Source organism: Diabrotica undecimpunctata, chromosome 4, assembly GCF_040954645.1.
Source record: "Diabrotica undecimpunctata isolate CICGRU chromosome 4, icDiaUnde3, whole genome shotgun sequence".
NCBI lineage: Eukaryota > Metazoa > Arthropoda > Insecta > Coleoptera > Chrysomelidae > Diabrotica > Diabrotica undecimpunctata.
The window spans coordinates 84,334,632-84,357,092 of NC_092806.1; the positions used below are offsets into that span (position 1 = coordinate 84,334,632).

The 22,461-nt window shown below is 32.0% G+C and overlaps 1 protein-coding gene across 1 annotated transcript in view; it reads left to right on the forward strand.

Annotated features, from left to right (window-relative positions):
• LOC140438760 (uncharacterized) overlaps positions 1 to 22,461 on the forward strand; it is a 274,926-nt gene that overhangs the window by 93,420 nt on the left and 159,045 nt on the right. Inside the window, exon 8 of the mRNA XM_072528408.1 lies at positions 7,075 to 7,332. Within this exon, the coding sequence (XP_072384509.1) occupies positions 7,075 to 7,332 (258 nt within the window). The remainder of the gene's footprint in view (positions 1 to 7,074; positions 7,333 to 22,461) is intronic.

Consider the following 22,461-nt stretch of genomic DNA (forward strand, 5'->3'; position numbering starts at 1 on the left):
AAGAACACTTAGACCATATAGAAAGACTTATGAAAGCAATTATTGAAGAGGGATTTAGGCTCAAACTTCTAAAATGTAATTTTGCAAGAGAAGAGGGTAAAAATTTGGGACACATTGTGGGAAACAATTCAGTTCGTCCGTTACATGATAATTTAATATCGATCAGAGATTTTCCAGCACCAGACACGAGAAAAAAAGTACGACAGTTTTTGGGAAAAGTAAATTTTTACCACAAATATATAATAGATTCAGCTAGGTTATTAGAGCCACTACATAATTTACTTAAAAAAGATATCAAATTCCACTGGTCTTTAAGCTGCCAAACAGCTTTTGATAGGGCAAAGAATATCCTCTGTTCTGAACCTATACTAGCCATTTTTAACCCAAATGCTCCTACAACTATATATACAGATGCTAGTGTTCTAGGAATTGGTGCGGTTCTGAAACAAAAACAAAGTGAAACCCGTAGCATACTTTTCAAAAAAATTTAACAAATATCAAAAAAAAAATAAAAAGGCTATTTTTTTAGAATGCCTGGCAATTAAAGAAGCAATAAAATTTTGGCAATACTGACTAATGGGAAGAAAATTTCTCGTTATTACTGATCATAAACCCCTTGAGGGAAGAGAACTTCGTACAAGACCAGATGAAGAATTAGGAGATATGACACATTTTCTTTCACAATTTGACTTCGACATTAAATATGAACCTGGAAAAGAAAATGTAGAAGCAGACTGCCTTTCTAGAAACCCAGTTTTGGAAAATATGAAAAATGCAGAAACATTCATAAGAACAGTAAACCTAGTCACATTAACTGAGATAAAACAAGACCAAAATAATAATCGACAAGTTATAGATACAATGAGAGGAACAATTTTGAACCAAGATATATTTTATAAATTAAGGAAGAATGAAAAAAAAAAATAATTTTATCCAAAGATTTTGGAAAAGAGTTAATAACAAAAGTTCACAAATTTTATGGTCATATTTGTGCTGGTAAAGTAACAAACAAAATTAGAAATTTTTACTACATTAAGAATATATATTCACTAGCAAAGGATATCTGTCAAAAATGCGAGATCTGCTGTAAAAATAAAACAAGAATCGGTCCAAAATATGGTCTTTTGTCAAAATTGGGTCCAGCAAAAGAACCTTTTCAGATAATGTCCTTAGATACAATAGGAGGATTTGGTGGCAATCGTTCGACAAAAAAATACCTCCACTTACTTGTAGATCACTTCACCAGATATGCGTTTGCAGTTACTTCTAAAAATCAGACCACAGATGATTTCATAAAATTAATCGCCAAAATTCAAGATAAACACCCCATAAAAACATTATTAACAGATCAGTATCCAGGAATTAATTCCAAAATATTTAGAAATCATATGAAACATTTAAATATTCAATTAATTTTTACAGCAGTAGACCGTCCATTCTCGAATGGATTAAATGAAAGACTTAATCAGACATTAGTTAACAGAATAAGATGCAAACAAAATGAAACTAGAATTCGAGCATGGACAAAAATAGCTGAAGAATGTATAGAGGAATACAATAAAACAGATCATTCTGTAACCGGATATAGCCCAGAATATTTGTTTTTTGGAAAAGCAGATCCGATTGTTCCCGAGGAACTGTGTGAGACAACAAATGTATCAATAGATAAAGAAATAGCCTATAAAAATTCGGTACGACATCATGAATATAATAAAAAACTGTATGACAAAAATAGAAAATCCTATGAATTCAAAGAGGGAGATTGGGCATATGTAGAAAATAAATCAAAACTAAATAGAAAAAAACTTGACGAAGTAAGAGTAGGTCCATTTCAAATAAAAAAACAAATTTCAAATACATTAGGTATATGAAGTAGATATTGGATACAAAAAGAATGTGAACTACAGTAGTGAACTAGTGAGTGAACTAGAAGTGACTAGTGAGTGTAGTAGTGTCTGGGGGCTCGGGAGACTGAGACCTCGGAAGCCCTGAAGAAGACATCAGAGAGGATGTCGAAAGCTCGGCAAAATGGATATCGACGCGGTTCAACCCGGAAGACTGGTGAGTTTAATATTAATTTTATTCACTTGGCAAAAAGTAAAAGAAAGGAAACGAAGGAAATATGTGCTCAACACAACTTGTTATGTCCAGAGGTCCTATTTCTTCGAGTTCCTGTGTTTCTTTAGCGTCCAAGCAAATTGGTTGAAATCAAAGGTGAAAAAATTTTTTCTACTCAGTTTGCACTCCTGGACTGCGCCAATTTTGTTTTTCGTCTTAGAAAACTTGTTTTTAAAAAAGCAATGAATAGCAAAAAAAGAAATCTCCCTTACTTTGAGAAGCGTATAATTAAAATATACAAAAACTACTCTTCTCTCTTTTTACATACAAATATTGTTGTACCAAATTATAGTGAAAATATATATTTAAATAAAAATATTGTTCTATCTATAACGAGCTATTACAAAGAGGCAATAGCTCTATATACAGATGCGTCCAAATCTCCAGATGGAACCGGATGCGCTTTTTTTATACCATCGGGACATATAGAAAAGAAATTCAAACTGAACCCATAAACTTCGATTTATACAGCAGAGGCTATTGCAATATATGAAGCTTTATTATATGTAGCTGAAGCTAATTTTGCCCATATTATAATTTTGTCCGACTCCTTAGCAGTGTTAAAATCCATTGGTATACTTTTTCCATCGTCAATTTGCCAAGCGTCGGCTTTTGAGATTCTTTGATGTCAATGCCGACCATTGGCGTGGAAATTAAGAAAAGGGATCAGTTATCAAACGCATATTTCAAGAAAAATCATATAATTTTTATTAATTTTTACATAATTATATTCAGGAAAATTTCTCAATTTTTGGGCAGAAATTGTTTAAACAATTTTTTAAACAAATTCAAAATATCACCTTTTGTGCCCCAAAAAATTTTTTTTATGTTTTTGGGTGACTCTAAATAAGATCTATGTCATTTTTCTCAAAAATTAATAGTTTTGGAGATATAGGCGATTTAAAATCCGAAAAATGCGGTACCTAATATGCATTTTCGAGGCTTGAAAAATATGTAAATGAGTATTTTTGAGATTCAAGAGTATCTAAACTAAAGTATCAACATTGATTTTGATGAGAAATCGGAGCAATATTTTCCGTAGCAGAAAAAGGTGATCTTTTGAATTTGAATTGTTTCCGGCAAAAATGTCCGGCACCCTTCAACCTTCTATTTGTTTAAACGGGGCATTTTTGAATAGGACTCTTCAAAGGACAGAATCAGTTTTTTTTTCAAATGGGAGCGGGCTCACAACATCGAATAAATAACAAATTAATTCTTTCAAATTAAAGCTTGTTAATTTTAGTGATTTATAAGAATATTGGACTTATTATTTAGTTTTTACATAAACCATAATATTTTTTTACAATTATCTATAAATAATGGCTCATTCTGTCAGAAAATTTTAAAAGATTGTCTATCCAGCAATTAAGATAGTCAACTGAAATTTAATTTTTAAACACGGCCTACTATTAATGCACAAACAGGGTGAATCTTCAATATTTTGCTTCGAGTTAGAGATATCTGAAAAAGTTATTTGGAAAAGATGTTCCAAATATTATAACCCCACATAACAAAGTTTTATGTCAAAATTCGCACTTTTACTTTTTTCATTAATTGAAGAGCTTATTTCCAAAGTGTCTTACTTAAATCCAAAATTTCGATTTTTTTAATTTTCTTTTTTTAAACTTTATAGATTTCTTCAAGTCTAGAGTAAAGTTATATGTACCAAAACAACTTCTTATTTACCATTTAAAAGTGCATATGAAAATTGTAAAATTGTATAATTTGTATGTTAAATTTGTATGAAAATCTGTAATTTCATGGATTTCATTATATGGATTTAAGACACTTTGGAAATAAGCTCTTCAATTGTAGTCAGGATTCTAAAACGGACAGTTGGCTGTCCCGAGATGCATCTTTAGACAGCCAATTGTAGATTTAGGATCGAGATTACAAATAATACTGAAAAACTAAAATTGCGAATTTTGTCATGAAATTTGGTATGTGCGGTTACAATAAGTGGAACAACTTTTCCAAATAAGTTTTTCCGATTTCTCTAACGCGAAGCAAAATATCGAAAATTTACCCTGTTTGTGGATTCGCAGTAAGCCGCGTTTCAAATTTAAATTTCAGATGACTATCTTAAAAAAATGTGCACTATCAACATGTATGACTGTGCAAAATGTCAAATCTGTATGTATTTTAGTAGCTGATATATAGAGGTGTCTTCATCTTAAATGCGACACACTGTATAATAATGAATACTAGTGTTCAAGATGCATCGCGATAGCTGTAAAGAAATTAATTAGAAGGACTGAAAAGAATCGTCAGAGTCTTCTGAAATCGAATTGTTCCCAGGTTGGATAACTATTGGTGCTATTGCCGGTAAAACAGGATATTCGTTTTCTATTTTTACAACATGAGCTTCGCAATTTTTCCACACATCGCTATTAATGCCACTAATTATTTCTCGAATATTCGCAATGGCCATTGCGCTTAATGTTGGTGACTGATTATATTTTCGCAATCGTTTTTTTACGGTACCCCAAACCATTTCAATTGGATTAAAAATGCAATAGTATGAGGGTGGTCGCAAAAGAGTATGGCCGTGCCTGCTGCAAATGGTGTCAATAACGTATTCGTTTTTAAAATTCCGACTTTTGATCATTCTAATTAATTCTTTCTTTACTGGAATCTTTTTAGGAACAGTGATGTTTTTAAGTTGCATAAATTTTAAAATTTCGTCCTTTTTCGTGTTATTATTAGGTATTTTACTTAATATGCGGGAATGATCCGACACATTATCCATAACAATCACTGAATTCGGCGGAATATATAATTATATTCAGGGAAATCTCTTAATTTTTCACGAATCAGTACTAAAGTAGGCACTCTATTTTCTTTGTAAAAATTGTCAACTGTTCGCTGAATAACGTCTTTTGCAGCAGTGTCAATCCTACCCAATTTTTTATTTGGTCGCTTTCGTTTTAAGGAATGATCTGTAACTGTGCCTAATTTAATAATTGTATATATCGTCTTATACCCGATTTTTGTTAATATATGAATTCTCGAAACAATTGCATTATCAGCGATCCCAATATTTTCTTTTTTCAAACACTCATACATATTTAAAACTATTCTTTGTGATTGTACGTGCAAATCTTTATTTTTTAATTCCGGGCTGTCATTAAAATAATTGTCATTATTTATTGATAACACAGAAGTTGATGCATCTTGATCATTCGTTTCAAACGGTCTCCAAAATGCCATTCTAGAAAAATATAATATTACTTACCTTATAAACCTCCGCCTGTGATATCTGGTTGCAAAAAGGAATATTTTAGGGTGTCACATAGCCAGACACACAGGTGTTCATTACGATTTATCGCTTTGCGCTGCGCTGTTGTCATAATGCATGAGTTTAAAATTACTGAATGTAACTTTAATATAACATATTAATATATCTGCAATTTTTCATGTTTCCAGGTAAGGTATAAAATCAATGAAATTTGGAAAAAAATAATACAATTCTTGTAACCGTTTTTGAGAACTTGGATTCTTAAAAGATGTCTGATTTCTTAAAAGTCGATCATTATATCTATAAGAGTATTACCGCTAAATTCACCAACATGGCAACGTCAAGATAGATCGAAGGTCCAAATTCTCTCCAGACTACAATGTTGCCGATATTCGAAAATTACTTAGAGCATAAGTAATATATAAACGTTCACGGTTGCTTTAATTCATTAGTGAAGAGTCCATGGAAATATTAGTACCTAGTTAATTAATTTATAGATATATTTTTTGGGAATATGTTCATATCATTTTTTAAGAGTGTCGTTCGTTGACTAGCAATTGAATAATAACGAATAGAGAATAGAGAATATTTTTTAAATATAACCTTAGGAATTTTAGGAAATATGTCTGACAACCTTGATTTGAAAGGCGGTCTCTTTAATACCAGAATGAGACATGTTTATGTTGGAAAATTATTAGTGGATGTACTATAAATATGGACCACCAAACTTACAAGACTGCCCATACATTTATAGAATTAAACATATTATTCAAACTCTTTTGACCAAAGGAATCAATGTACATTTTCTCTGGATTAAAACACATGCAGGATTTCGATTAACGCTTTCTGATAGTATTGTTTCTTGCAAGTCAACATTACTTCGAGAGTGGAGCTACCAGTGGAAGGAATACTCTTTTTTGAACCAAAATAGATACTCGTTAATTCAGCCACATATTCCCAAATTTCCTTGGTACAAGTCTTGTAGAGCTTCCAGGAGGCACATAACTTCCATTATTAGAATAAGATTCGGACACGCATGTTATTCAAAACACTTATTAAAATACAGGTTTTGGATGATGACAAATGTGAGCATTGTGGAGAGGAAGGTGATTTAGATCATATATTTTTTGGTTGTTCTAAAAATACAGTCTACTCATCCAAACTTATAAATGATTTATTAAAATATAAAATAGCAGCTTCTTGAAACATACTATATTTATTATTACTTGACTCTGCAGATATTTACAACTCTTTAATTAAATTTTTAAAAGACAGCAAACTATCATTATAATTCTCTAAAAATTATTTAGTTAATCTTGTTACCTTTGTTTTAAACCATTTGTATAACTTCCTCCTCTCCGTGACCTAGTGTTGTTGTGTCTTATATAAATCAATGCCTTGATAGGTCCCTAGGCGAGAAGAGTGTGTCTCTTAGCAATGTCTCTAATTTTGGTTTATGGTTCTTTTATTAAATAAAAATTAAATATTGCCTATCATTATAAATAATAGAAATCTCGTTATTATTTTTTTTGAGGTTATGTTTGGGTCTAGGGATCTAAAAAATTTTTGGTTGGATACTTCTTGATATATACAACATAGTATTATTTTATTTTTGGAATATAGCTGGTGGCATTTTTAACTATCTTAACCGGCTAGACCTTTTTTTAAGTGGACATTGTTCCCCCAATAGTGTTAATGTATTTGTTAAATTTTTGTAGGTAGTCCAAATCTAATAAACCCTACGGTATCTCCGGATGTTCTCCGCACAGCTTCGCTGCGCCATCAGAAGGGCCTGATGGCTCCGTTAATTTTACACGCATTAAGCACGCAAGAAATTAGATTGCCTTGTTTAATGGAAGATGAAGGCAATAGGGAATTTCCTCCAATTCACGAAATTTATCAACCTTTGAGGCAAAGAATATATGCTGTTCTGTTCAACTTACATCATCTAAGATATATCCATTTAAAGAAGAAAGGTAAGAATCGATTATTAATAAATTGTAACTTCTCATTTCGGTGACACACCTTAAAAGTGACCACCCATCTTAACGGTCAGTTTTAAGAATTCAAAATTATTCTTACGACAGATTCTACAATAAAGACCTAGAACCCGTCATGATCATTAATCGACAACCATATTTTTCAATATGATTAAATTTCCTTCTTAACACTTTATACGACCATGGGAAAATATTTCATATTTTAAATTGCCGCCAAATTTAGACTGTCGCTGTTAATACGTAAAATGCTGAATTTCATGATATTAAGTATTCGTTCTATTTCGCCTTCGTACCAAAGCGGATAGACGTCTTCATGTTTGTAAATTAGCTGGTGATTAAGTTTTCTTAAAATATAAGTATAATTAATTATTGTTTTTAATTTTTGTATTTCTGGAGAGCATAATTGATAATGTCACAAGAAACGGGTGGCGGCGATGAAAAAACAGTATAATAATAATAGTAATGTTTGCACAATTAATAGATTTTAGTAACATATATAAACCAGGTGATAATGGGCCGCTTTATGTGTTCGTTGAACACAAAAATAAAAAAATTAGTAAGAGTTTTTCCAATTAAAATAGGGCACTTTTTACTTAAAGATGAAACGATAAAAAAAGATGTATTAGGTATATAATGTCATCGAATGCCATAGTCTGTGGACAAGTACGGATTTCGATGCGCATCGCCCCGCCTCGAATTTTCCCATTGGCACTTGACCTGGAAATCCCTATTTATCGCTCGAACCGCGCATATAAATATTGGCGATTTTCAGGTCAACCAGGTCAGTCCCTCACGGGCTCTCCGAGAGCTTAGTGATCTCGGGGCTCTGCTTCCTGCATTTATTTACCATACTCTGTGGCTGAGAATTGTTTCAACTTAACTTAGTGTTTTATTCCGACGAAGAAATTGTCATGTAAGAAATATCTTGCCTTTTTCAAGGCAAGACACCGAAGATAAAGTCCATAACCCGAAAATGGACTTAGTAGAGGAGCTCTCGACGTTTACTCCGAAGCCCTCTACAGAGCACCCGGGGATATCAGAAGGTGGTTAGACCCTTATTTGTTCCCCCGAGGTGACATGGCGCCCGACAACGTGGATTATTCCGAACCTGCGACCCAGCTCGCTTTACAGAAGGCAACACACCATTGACTTCAACATGGGTTGAGGTCAAGAGAAGAATGGGGAGAACCACGTAGTGTTAGAAAGCAATACTCTAACACTCCGACATCGAGACCTTCTGCAGACCTGATGCCTTCGACGTGCAGACACCTTTGACGAGCCAGGCTTATTCGAAGTTAGAAGCCCCAGATGCCGATGAAAGTCCCGGAGTAGACCCAGTCATCGCCCCCCTACCGAAAGTGGTTGGACGACCACGTAGGCTTCGGCACACTGGTACCCTACGAAACCCCATTGGATATGACAGATGGGATCCGGACGACCGAGAAGAAGACGAACCCGTTGGAGGAGTTGGCACACCGACCGAGGATGGACCTGTAGAAGCTTGAGATGACCCCCCCGTAAGTAGTGCAGTGTTGTGTGGATTGTTTTGAACATTTTTACTTGTATTTTTATGCATATTTTTTGTGTATTTTCACGTGTATTTTTATTCAATAAATATTTTTCCCAGCCGCAGAGTCTCCAGAGGAGGGGGGATGTCATCGAATGCCATAGTCTGGACAAGTACGGATTTCGATGCGCATCGCCCCGCCTCGAATTTTCCCATTGGCTCTTGACCTGGAAATCCCTATTTATCGCTCGAACCGCGCATATAAATATTGGCGATTTTCAGGTCAACCAGGTCAGTCCCTCACGGGCTCTCCGAGAGCTTAGTGATCTCGGGGCTCTGCTTCCTGCATTTATTTACCATACTCTGTGGCTGAGAATTGTTTCAACTTAACTTAGTGTTTTATTTCGACGAAGAAATTGTCATGTAAGAAATATCTTGCCTTTTTCAAGGCAAGACACCGAAGATAAAGTCCATAACCCGAAAATGGACTTAAGTAGGGGAGCTTTCGACAGTATATTCGAAGCCCTCTACAGAGCACCCGGAGACAACAGAAGGTGGTTAGACCCTTATTTGTTCCCCCGAGGTGACAATAACCGGTAGAAGTTAATACACTCGCGATCATAAAATCCGGGTCATCTTGAAAATTTCAAGTTTCTTCAATATTTTTACCTCTGGTGCAGTAATATTTTTGGCTAATGTATTTTTTATTTGTCATCAATGTTTGTTTTGAAAGAAAAAAAATGGTTTTTATTGTTTTTATTGAAAAAAAAAACAGAAAACAAATCAAATTGTTGATAAAACAGACATACGAAAAAATATGGAAAATACAGAACGTGGTAAAAAATCAGTGAAATTTCAATGACCAATATTGTGTATTGCCTCCCCTTGCTCTAATAACCTCTTGCAGACGACGGGGCATACTCTCAATTTTTCTCCGGATTACATGTTGTAGTATGTTATTCCACTCACTCACTAACAGATCCTTAAGCTCCTGTGCGTTGTTAGGAGGAGGTGTATGGGTTTGAATACGTTTTTTCAAATCGTCCCAGAGATGTTCGATGGAATTCAGGTCCGGAGACCTAGCTGGCCAGGCTACCCTCGTAATTACAACTTCGTCCAAGCATTACATACTGATCCTGACAACGTGCGATCGCACGTTGTCCTGCATAAAAACGGCGTTTTCTCCAAGCCCTGCCATGTTGGGCATACCATGTTCTTCCGGAATCTCCGTAATGTACCTTCGTGCAGTTAGGGACCCATTTTCGATGAAGGGTAATTCTGTGTGGAAGTCGGAAGATATACCTCCCCAAGCCATGACCGAGCCTCCACCAAATGGCATTCTTGGAGCAATGCTAGCTTGTTAAAATCGTTCACCGGTTCTCCTCCAAACTCTTACACGTCCATCTGATCCAGTTAGTCAGAAACGGGATTCATCTGAGAATAACACTTTGCTACAATCGTTAATTCCCCAACGCGCGTATTGTCGAGCAAAAGCTAGTCGTGCAACTCGAGGCACCCGGCGAAGTGGCGGTCCTCTAGCCATTACCCGAGAAAATAGTCAAGAAGAACGAACTCTTCTTCTGACTGTTGCAACACTAAAATTGCGATTTCGTACTTCCTCTAGACGATTTTGATGCATAACCGCTGTTGAGGTCCGGTTTCGTAAAGACTGAAACACAAGGAAACGGTCATCTAGTGCCGTGGTCGTTGTTCTTCGTCCAGAGCCAGGTCGCCTGGTTAGCAAACTTGCCTCCTGAAAGCGTTGAAGCACTCGTTGAACCGTAGAAAGGCTTACGCCAACATTTCTTGCGACTTGCCGTTGAGTGTGACCGTCTTCCACAAGTGCAACAAATTGTGCCGTTTCAACAGTCAAAGGCATTTTTGTCAAAAAATAAACACTAATAATGGCACTAATAAACACTAATGGTGGCAATAATAAACGTTTGTCCGTTGCATTTTAACAGAAAGTCGAAGCACAAACGAGACATTTAAAACAAGCGGAGTTACAGGTAGCGTTCATTTTGGGAAGTGTGCACTTTACCGCGAAATTGGCACTATTGGAATTCTTTGTTACAAAGGAAACCGCAACAATTCTGAGAAACATGCATTAGTTTGTATTTGTGTTATTATTTACGATAAAGCTCGTTAAAAATGAAATATCGGTGATTTTCAAGGTGACCCGGATTTTATGATCGCGAGTGTAGTATAGGTTAGTTAACCATGATGTAATATTAAAAAACGATTTAATAACGTTTATACCAAAATTCTATACTCACAAGAAAGGAGTTGTCAGGATGGTAGATACTTTCTTTTCTGAAGAATATTTATTAATGACTATCAAATTAAAAAACAGCGTTTTTTAATTTGATAGCCAGCCAGATTAAAAGACAAGCGTTCATGAACTTTTAGAATAATTTCTATTAAATAAAATTCCACAACGTATACAAATTAATTATGTAATTTCCATGTTGAATCTTTTTACAACCTGTTGTACAATGTTTCAAATGTCTGAGATACGGCCACTCAGCTAGGCAATGTAGATAAAAAAATAAGATTTGTCGAAAGTGTACAGATACAAGCCATACAGAAGAGGATTGTAAAGAAAATAATTTGTGTATTTATTGCAGTAATAACGATCACCCCTCAATTTCATGTAATTGTCCTGTATATAGAAAGCAAAAAGGGATAAAACAAATTATGTCAGTCGAAAACATTTCTTTTAAAGAAGCTGAAAAAATATATAATAATCTATCATATGCGAAAGTGGCTACGAATAATCTATTCTCGATTTTAGACAATCATAACAATTTTCCGACTACGAAATACTTCAGGCGACTAGTTCATCCTCTAATTTTACTTAAAAAAAAATAGCTTCTTAAGTCAATTTAATAAAACAATTAAACGAATACACTCAATCTCTCTTACATGCGAATGAAACAATTATATAAATCTAGTTAAAAACCTAAACCCATTATTACTAACCCCTACGGAGAAGATTTTATGGACTGTAAAGGAAAACTATAATGTTTACCTCCTTCATAAATAAATTTCAAAAAATTTTCCAATTTGCACCAAATACTCTCATAGAATATAATATTCAGGACTTTGTAGAAAATGCCCTTGTTCTAAGTGGTCCAAATGATGATATGGAAACATATAGTGATAGTGAATCTAATTCAAGCGAAAGACTATGTTACTGATTAAACTTAAAAAATGGCTAATAAACAAATTATTAAAAACCAATTAGTAATTTTGCAGTGGAATAGTAGATCAATAACATCCAATCAAAATAATTTGTTAAATTGCCTTGATAAAAACCATGTTGATATTATCATACTTTTCGAAAGTTAGTTTAAGTCTAATAGTAATTTTAATATAAATTGATACGAGTTAATTAAAAATGCCGTGATGGCGGATATCGTGGAGTATTTTATTTTGCAAAACAATTAACTATCAAGAAAGTGTAATAATCCAAAATTTTTAAGGAGTATTGAAATATGTGCAGTATTTGTTCCAGATATAAATTTCTTCGTTTCCGTATACAAACCTTCAGACATAATAGCCACAAAAAAGATTGGTTACATTTATTGGAATAGTCTGAAATTCCTCTTACAATTTTTTTATGGCGATTTCAATGTACACCATTACAGATGGACCCTATTCCGGGAGATCGCGAGGTTAAGGTTCTAACAGAAGATTTAAATTTTTTGGAACTAATTTCTTTTAATGATGGATCATATATGCATGGATATATATGGATGGATATATATATATATATATATATATATATATATATATATATATATATATATATATATATATATATATATATATATATATATATATATATATAGAAAAGAAATTAAATCTTTGCAGATTAGTTAAATAGTCAACTCTTAAATATTGGGGAAATCTGCAAGAAAGACTCTAATGTGTATCAATTGTTTCGCCGAACGTTTTCGCCAAAGAGAATTAATTTGGCTTCTTCAGGGCTGAAAGAGAATAAATTATAATTAGCTACCATATATTATCTATTAAAACATTATTGATCTTACCGTAACTTAGAATTGTAGAGTTAGAATATTAAAAAACTTTGCTAGTAACATAGTGGTGTTTTTTGTTACTATGTGCAAAAAAAGTTTTTTTAAGGTTTGAAATGTATGGTAGCTTTGAACTTGACACGTAAAGGCTTACCCAAGGTTAATCGAAAAACCCAATGTAACTACATTTAAAAGGAGGTAATTCTTTGAATTGTCAGCAATAACTAAATTTTTGATTTTTAGAAAGTTTAAAAGTGAGGTTCTGTTTTAGCCAGAACGCAAGCGCTGACAACTTCATTAGTTCTTATGAATCTTTATGTCGTTAAGGTTCATTGGTAAAAACGAATGAATTGAAATCCCAGTATAGGGAAATATTATTTTGATTTTCTTTATTTAATTATATTCTATTGTTCATGTATTATTGCATCTTATTGAGATGTATCTAAGAAAAGCAAGGGAATGTTATATATGTTTTTGTTAATGAAAATTAATTATAAAGGTATGTTAGTTGTTAATGGATATATCAGTCAAGTTATTTATCTGTGATATAGTATTGTTCTTGGTATCTGATTTAAGTAACAATTGGTATATATCGCTTAGATTCTTAATGTCACTCTTAACATTAATGGAGAAATCGTTAAGGAAAATATAAGACATTTCAATGAACTCTCTTTTAGATTTATTGTTCTCACGGTGGAGAATTGTAGTGTTCGTATAGTCCATGAGATGACCAGTGGAATGGACATGTTTGGCTAATGCACAACGGTCAGGGTGAAGTCGAGAATCACTTTTGTGTAGTGTAATACGTGATTTCAATAATTGAGATGTTTGACCGATGTAGGAATTGTTGCAAGAAAGACATGGAATGTTGTAGACAATGAGGGCTATGATGTATCATTTATGTGAAATAATTACATGGTGTAAACTCTGATTTTAACACATTTATGTAAAAATTTCCAAATCGGTATGATATAAGAACTACGTATAACGGGTTGCCTATCTTGATATGTAATTTATCTATATGTAAATGTAATTTTTAAGCTGCCTAAAATTACATCCGTTTTCGCTCTTAGTTAGGTTATGTTATTGTATGTAATTTGTGGAAACAATTTACTATTTTTTTATAATTATAATAAAATAAACTAATGGCTTCAATTAAAAAGAAGACAACCAGGAAACAATTGGAAGTGATGTTAGACTTCATAAAAATAAATAGTGCTTACTGGCAAAATAGTCAAGGAAGGCTAAGAAAGTAGCCCAATTGTGAGACGAATTTGCTATCATGGTAAATACAGTAGATGGTAGCACTAAAAAAACAGCAGAACAATGAAGACATGTAAGAAAATTAATTTCTGTTACTATCAAATTTAATAAATGCTAAATTTTTAGGTGTTCAATGAGTGGAAGATTTTGCAACTCATTTCAAAGATTCATCTTGGGGAGCCCCAGATTATAAATACATTTAATTTTAAAGGTAAAGATTAATGATTGATCTATTATGTTTATTATGGTGTATAATATTTTTCAGAAGAAAAAGGAAATCAACCTGTGAAAATTAAAAAGGCAATAGTTTTATTTAATATGCTATAAACATATCCTTTATAAAATTATATCTCAATTATGGAATAAACTGAATATAAACATTTTTATTTAACAATTTTATAACTTTTATAACAATTTTTTAGCCGCTTTGTAATATGTTTCAGATTTTTTGTTTTGTCTTGATCTTTGTGTTATTCTTTTTGATTTTGTAACTAATTGTAACATAAATACCTACATATCATTATGAAATATACTAATTATAAACACTTTTATTTAACAATTTGTTTTTATTTTACAACACGAAGTTTGCAGCAATAATACTTCTTCATATTCTCTAACAGTTATGAGCACATTTGGACCATTTTGTAATATATTTTAGTTTGTTTTACCATTATCATTAGTCAACATCAATGCATCACAAGAATATATGTTTCCAGCTTTAACAGGGCTGTAATGTAAAACCCTGTGCTTGTGCAAATAATTCTTTGGGACAATCCTCCATTCACCCCTGTGTCTACCAACTCTTCTCTAGATTCTAACTCCAATAGATTTTAAATCATCCTCTAAATTGGCTTCATACCTAAGTCTTGGGTCTTCTTCTGGTTTATTGTCCCATCAGTCCTCTTCTGTTAAAAACCTTTCCGACTGTTGCACCTACGTCTTGCCTGATGAAATGCTCTATCCATGTAAGGTACACTACCTTAATTAATTTTATGTCAGGTTCCACAAAGATTCTATACAACCCAAAGTTGTAATGCCTGTGCCACAAACCTTGTTCTTTGTAGTAGTATATTTTAGGTGTATTTGTAGGTTTACTTTGTAGTATATTTTAGGTTTGTTTTAGTTTTTGTATTCTTTACTTGTATGTTTTAATTTTCCAAGGGTTTTAACAAATTTTGGACTAATTTGTAATATATTTTAAATTTGTTTGTTTTTAACTTTTTGCAATTAATCGTAATATACAGGTTTTATGTTTTTAAACATTTTTATTTAACAATTTTATAACACAAAGTTTATATATGTATATATATATATATATATATATATATATATATATATATATATATATATATATATATATACAAGAATTACTGGATATTAGTGACTGTCAATATAAACAAACAACACAGTTTATTAGGGTTGCAGTCAGAAAATTGGCCGGGATGTTAATGAAACACTCTTGTGACTTTTCGTCTAGCTTTCGGAATCGTTTTGTTCCTTTTTCAAGACTCTATAATAAGAAAAAAGTGTAAATATTTATAAAAAATATCACAAATCTTCAGTGCAACTTACTAGTCGTTGAGATTATTTACAAAAGCATAGACACTCAACATTAATAACAACACACATAAAATATAAAATAGTGGACAAAATACATTTAAAATTCTTTAAAATTTAGGTACAAGTAGTAAAAATTTTGTTGTAGTAAAAAGAAGTAAAAAGAAGAAAAAGTAAAAGATGACAACAAAATTTTTACTACTTGTACTTAAATTTTAAAGAATTTTAAATGTATTTTGTCCACTATTTTATATTTTATGTGTGTTGTTATTAATGTTAAGTGTCTATGCTTTTGTAAATAATCTCAACGACTAGTAAGTTGCACTGAAGATTTGTGATATTTTTTATAAATATTTACACTTTTTTCTTATAGAGTCTTGAAAAAGGAACAAAACGATTCCGAAAGCTAGACGAAAAGTCACAAGAGTGTTTCATTAACATCCCGGCCAATTTTCTGACTGCAACCCTAATAAACTGTGTTGTTTGTATGTATATATATATATATATATATATATATATATATATATATATATATATATATATATATATATATATATATATATATATATTGATTATATCTCATATAATTATAAAATAAACTGATGATAAACATTTTTATTTAAATATTTTATAACATAACATTTGCAGCGATAACACTTCTTTATATTCTCTAAGGGTTTTCAAAGCATTTGAGCCAGGTTGTAATATATTTTTTATTTTGTTAGTGTTTTGTCATTTTTGTAATTAATTGTAACATACATGATTTATGTTTTTGTTTTTAACAATATATAAACATTTTTAATTTAATATGTTATAATACAGTTTGCAGCAATATAATATCTTCGTATTATCTAAACATTTTAGAACATTTTGAGCCACTTAGTAATATGTTTTAGATTGTTTGTTTTGAGCTTTTTGTAATTAATTGAAATATTAATATTTATATCACTAAACTATACTAGATTATAAAACTCTATCATATATATTATAAAATGATGAAATATCACTAAATTGTAAAATTATATTACTATATTTGATTATAAAACTATATCACTATTTATCATTGTGAAATAAATAAATTATGAAAATATTAATAAGTTTTTGTTTCACTACACAAAGTTTGCAGCAATAACACTTCTTATTCTCTGTGCTTCCAACACCCAACCATTTGTTTTGATTTGCCTCCTTTGGAATCATTTCTATGAGAACTACAGGCTGTACTTCATCTTTTTCGCCATTTTGGCACAAAGTGTTCCACTATCCCTGCAGTTATTTCTGTTAATACTTTACTAAATGTACTTTGTTCCATTGAAAATAACAGGTTGTTACCAGAACATTTTTGGTAACTTCCATTTCCTACAAAATTAAGTAGGGAGAGAACCTTTAATTCTATTGCAATTTAGTTGGAGCAGAGCTGGTAATCTATTTCAAATGGGTTACTGGTGTCCCGTAACTGACGTTGCTCTACATTTACATAATTTCTTTCTACCACATTATTCAATTCATTGAGTAATAACAAATTTACAAAATCCATTTTTTCAAAAACAAACAAGAAGTTAGGTTAATTTGAATTATCTGACAGATCTTCAGGATATGACAGAACCGAAAATAACGTTTTATGTAATTTTCTGCTGTGGCTTGGCCATTTTACCCATAGCAACGCAGGGCATGATACATCATACCGTTTTTACACATTATGTTTTGAGAACTGTAATCTGATGTACGTTTTTTGAATTTTACACTAGTATGTAATTATTTACGTAAATGATACATCATAGCCCCCAATATTACTAAGCCTATCTATGGGAGTCTTATCTTTTATTTTAGAATAAAGATTATTAATTGTTAGGGCTGATCTACAAGCCACATTAAGTTTAATGTTGTTATTATTATTTCCAAAGCTATTTTCAACACTTTTCAGAATCCTTGTTAACCCCGGAGTGATATCTCTGAAATATGGTAATGAAAAATATTTGTTTATAGGAGTATCCGAGACTGGGTTCCCACTTAAGACATCAGGATCAGCATTGTTAGTCGCGAAGGAAGGTGAAATATCTTCGTCATGGATAGTATTAAACAAAATCTTATTAACTAATGGTGTTGGATAAGCGTTTGAAATAAAAAGTTTCTGTAGGATTTGTAGGTTTTTTGTATGAAATGAAGGATCTGATAGTTTTGTTACTCTATTTTTCATCTGTTTGATTAAGTTGACTTTGGTAGAATTATTATGGTATGAGTTGTAGTTAAGGTATCTACCAGAATGGGTCGGTTTTTGATACCAATCTATTTTAATGTTGTTGTTTTCCCTGATCATCCTTATGTCGAGAAAGGGGACGGGCCAATTACCATCTTCCCTCTCTATAGTGAACTGGATGTAGGGGTCATAACCATTAAAAGTATCTAATTGTTCATCTACCTTGTCATTGGGTATAGCCAAAATGATATCATCAACATATTTTTTAATAAATGGAATATTAAAGGATAGTAAAAGAATGACTGAGTCTAATACATAATCCATAACGTAAGTTGCAATGATAGGAGAAATCTTAGCTCCCATAGGGGTACCGAAAGTTTGTTGATAGAATTTATCATTAAATGAGAAGTAAGTGTTGTTAAAGAGAAATTCGACGATGCTGATGAATCTATCGTAAGACATGGAACAACAACCTCTAATACGGTCCCAGTTGATCTCTATTGATGTCAAACATATTCCTAGATGAACATTGCTGAATAAGGATACAACGTCAAGGCTAACGAGGACATAATTTGATGGTAGTATGTAGCCATTATATTTATTTACCATCTCAAAGGAATCTTTAATGTAATATTGACTTTCATAATTATATGCATTAGTAAGTATGTCTGTAACAAAAGCTGAGATATTTTCAGTGGGTGTTCCAATGGAAGCTACTATGGGACGAACCGATAGTGTTGGTTTGTGGATTTTTGGCAAAGCATAAAACTTTGCAATGTTCCCATTATAATATGTTGTTAGTTTTTTCTTTGTGTTACGGTCAATCTCATTGGAAGAGGCTAAGGATGCGATTAATGTATTGCATTTCCTTTGCAGAGAAGAAGTGGGATTGGATGTAAGTGAAACATAAGATCTATCATTATCTATAAGAGAAGAACACAGTTGTAAGTAGTGAGTTCTTTCTAAGATGACTGTAACATTACCTTTGTCTGCTTTTGTCACTAAGAGCTCAGGATTATATTTAAGAAATTTTTTAGTTTTAGTATATAAGTTATGAAAAAAAGTATTAGATGATTTAGAAGTATTCAAAATGTGATTAGTGATAATGTTGGTGGTTCTTGATCGGATTAAGTTTTGTTCTAATTCAGATGGCAATGAAGAAATTATGTCATATCAAAAAAATTAACTCACTATATCAGTCCTGTTGTAAATCTGTTCTTAAAACTGATCCAAAATGGATTAAAAATTTATCTACCACAACTATTCCTGATGATATTCTAGGTTTCTTGGCATTAGGAAATAAATTTAGCATCGAACCAAAGTTAGGAAAAGATTTTCAAGTAAAAACACTTTTAGCAGACTTAGAATACATAATTTCTTCATTTCCATCTGAATTAGAACAAAACTTAATCCGATCAAGAACCACCAACATTATCACTAATCACATTTTGAATACTTCTAAATCATCTAATACTTTTTTTCATAACTTATATACTAAAACTAAAAAATTTCTTAAATATAATCCTGAGCTCTTAGTGACAAAAGCAGACAAAGGTAATGTTACAGTCATCTTAGAAAGAACTCACTACTTACAACTGTGTTCTTCTCTTATAGATAATGATAGATCTTATGTTTCACTTACATCCAATCCCACTTCTTCTCTGCAAAGGAAATGCAATACATTAAACGCATCCTTAGCCTCTTCCAATGAGATTGACCGTAACACAAAGAAAAAACTAACAACATATAATGGGAACATTGCAAAGTTTTATGCTTTGCCAAAAATCCACAAACCAACACTATCGGTTCGTCCCATAGTAGCTTCCATTGGAACACCCACTGAAAATATCTCAGCTTTTGTTACAGACATACTTACTAATGCATATAATTATGAAAGTCAATATTACATTAAAGATTCCTTTGAGATGGTAAATAAATATAATGGCTACATACTACCATCAAATTATGTCCTCGTTAGCCTTGACGTTGTATCCTTATTCAGCAATGTTCATCTAGGAATATGTTTGACATCAATAGAGATCAACTGGGACCGTATTAGAGGTTGTTGTTCCATGTCTTACGACAGATTCATCAGCATCGTCGAATTTCTCTTTAACAACACTTACTTCTCATTTAATGATAAATTCTATCAACAAACTTTCGGTACCCCTATGGGAGCTAAGATTTCTCCTATCATTGCAACTTACGTTATGGATTATGTATTAGACTCAGTCATTCCTTTACTATCCTTTAATATTCCATTTATTAAAAAATATGTTGATATCATTTTGGCTATACCCAATGACAAGGTAGATGAACAATTAGATACTTTTAATGGTTATGACCCCTACATCCAGTTCACTATAGAGAGGGAAGATGGTAATTGGTCCGTCCCCTTTCTCGACATAAGGATGATCAGGGAAAACAACAACATTAAAATAGATTGGTATCAAAAACCGACCCATTCTGGTAGATACCTTAACTACAACTCATACCATAATAATTCTACCAAAGTCAACTTAATCAAACAGATGAAAAACAGAGTAACAAAACTATCAGATCCTTCATTTCATACAAAAAACCTACAAATCCTACAGAAACTTTTTATTTCAAACGCTTATCCAACACCATTAGTTAATAAGATTTTGTTTAATATTATCCATGACGAAGATATTTCACCTTCCTTGGCGACTAACAATGCTGATCCTGATGTCTTAAGTGGGAACCCAGTCTCGGATACTCCTATAAACAAATATTTTTCATTACCATATTTCAGAGATATCACTCCGGGGTTAACAAGGATTCTGAAAAGTGTTGAAAATAGCTTTGGAAATAATAATAACAACATTAAACTTAATGTGGCTTGTAGATCAGCCCTAACAATTAATAATCTTTATTCTAAGATAAAAGATAAGACTCCCATAGATAGGCATAGTAATATTGTCTACAACATTCCATGTCTCTCTTGCAACAATTCCTACATCGGTCAAACATCTCAATTATTGAAATCACGTATTACACTACACAAAAGTGATTCTCGACTTCACCCTGACCGTTGTGCATTAGCCAAACATGTCCATTCCACTGGTCATCTCATGGACTATACGAACACTACAATTCTCCACCGTGAGAACAATAAATCTAAAAGAGAGTTCATTGAAATGTCTTATATTTTCCTTAACGATTTCTCCATTAATGTTAAGAGTGACATTAAGAATCTAAGCGATATATACCACTTGTTACTTAAATCAGATACCAAGAACAATACTATATCACAGATAACTAACTTGACTGATATATCCATTAACAACTAACATACCTTTATAATTAATTTTCATTAACAAAAAAATATATAACATTCCCTTGCTTTTCTTAGATACATCTCAATAAGATGCAATAATACATGAACAATAGAATATAATTAAATAAAGAAAATCAAAATAATATTTCCCTATACTGGGATTTAAATTCATTCGTTTTTACCAATGAACCTTAACGACATAAAGATTCATAAGAACTAATGAAGTTGTCAGCGCTTGCGTTCTGGCTAAAACAGAACCTCACTTTTAAACTTTCTAAAAATCAAAAATTTAGTTATTGCTGACAATTCAAAGAATTACCTCCTTTTAAATGTAGTTACATTGGGTTTTTCGATTAACCTTGGGTAAGCCTTTACGTGTCAAGTTCAAAGCTACCATACATTTCAAACCTTAAAAAAACTTTTTTTGCACATAGTAACAAAAAACACCACTATGTTACTAGCAAAGTTTTTTAATATTCTAACTCTACAATTCTAAGTTACGGTAAGATCAATAATGTTTTAATAGATAATATATGGTAGCTAATTATAATTTATTCTCTTTCAGCCCTGAAGAAGCCAAATTAATTCTCTTTGGCGAAAACGTTCGGCGAAACAATTGATACACATTAGAGTCTTTCTTGCAGATTTCCCCAATATTTAAGAGTTTACTATATATATATATATATATATATATATGTATATATATATGTATATCTAATGATTTCTAGAGTTAATCCAAATGTTAACCACTCTGCAGTTAATTTAACTCTTATCTCCCCTTTCTTGGCAGATCTGTAAACTGGTACGTATATCAAGACACTTTAGGTTCTTATCACTATCCTATTCAAATTCAACTCAAAATTGCTTCCATATATTTCGAAATCATTCCGGTAACCAAATGAAATGACGCTCGTGGGGATTGTTCAGCCTTTCAAGCATGTATGGAAAATGAAATCAGTACCAATTTATCCCTAAGTGATTCAGATAATTATCAACTAACAAAACAATTATTTGAAGTTATATCTTCCGCAGCATCTGTCTGTTAAAAAACATTTCATTCCTTCTATCCCAAGGCCCTATTGGTGGAACGAAGAATGTTCTGATATAGTTGAAATATCAAAATATTGCAGCAAAGGCTAAAATCATTTTTAAGTTAAAACAAAAAAATAGTTAAATAACTTTTCTTAATTAATTAAATAGAAACCCCTTTCAAACATTTGGAATTGTGTAAAAACTATAAGAA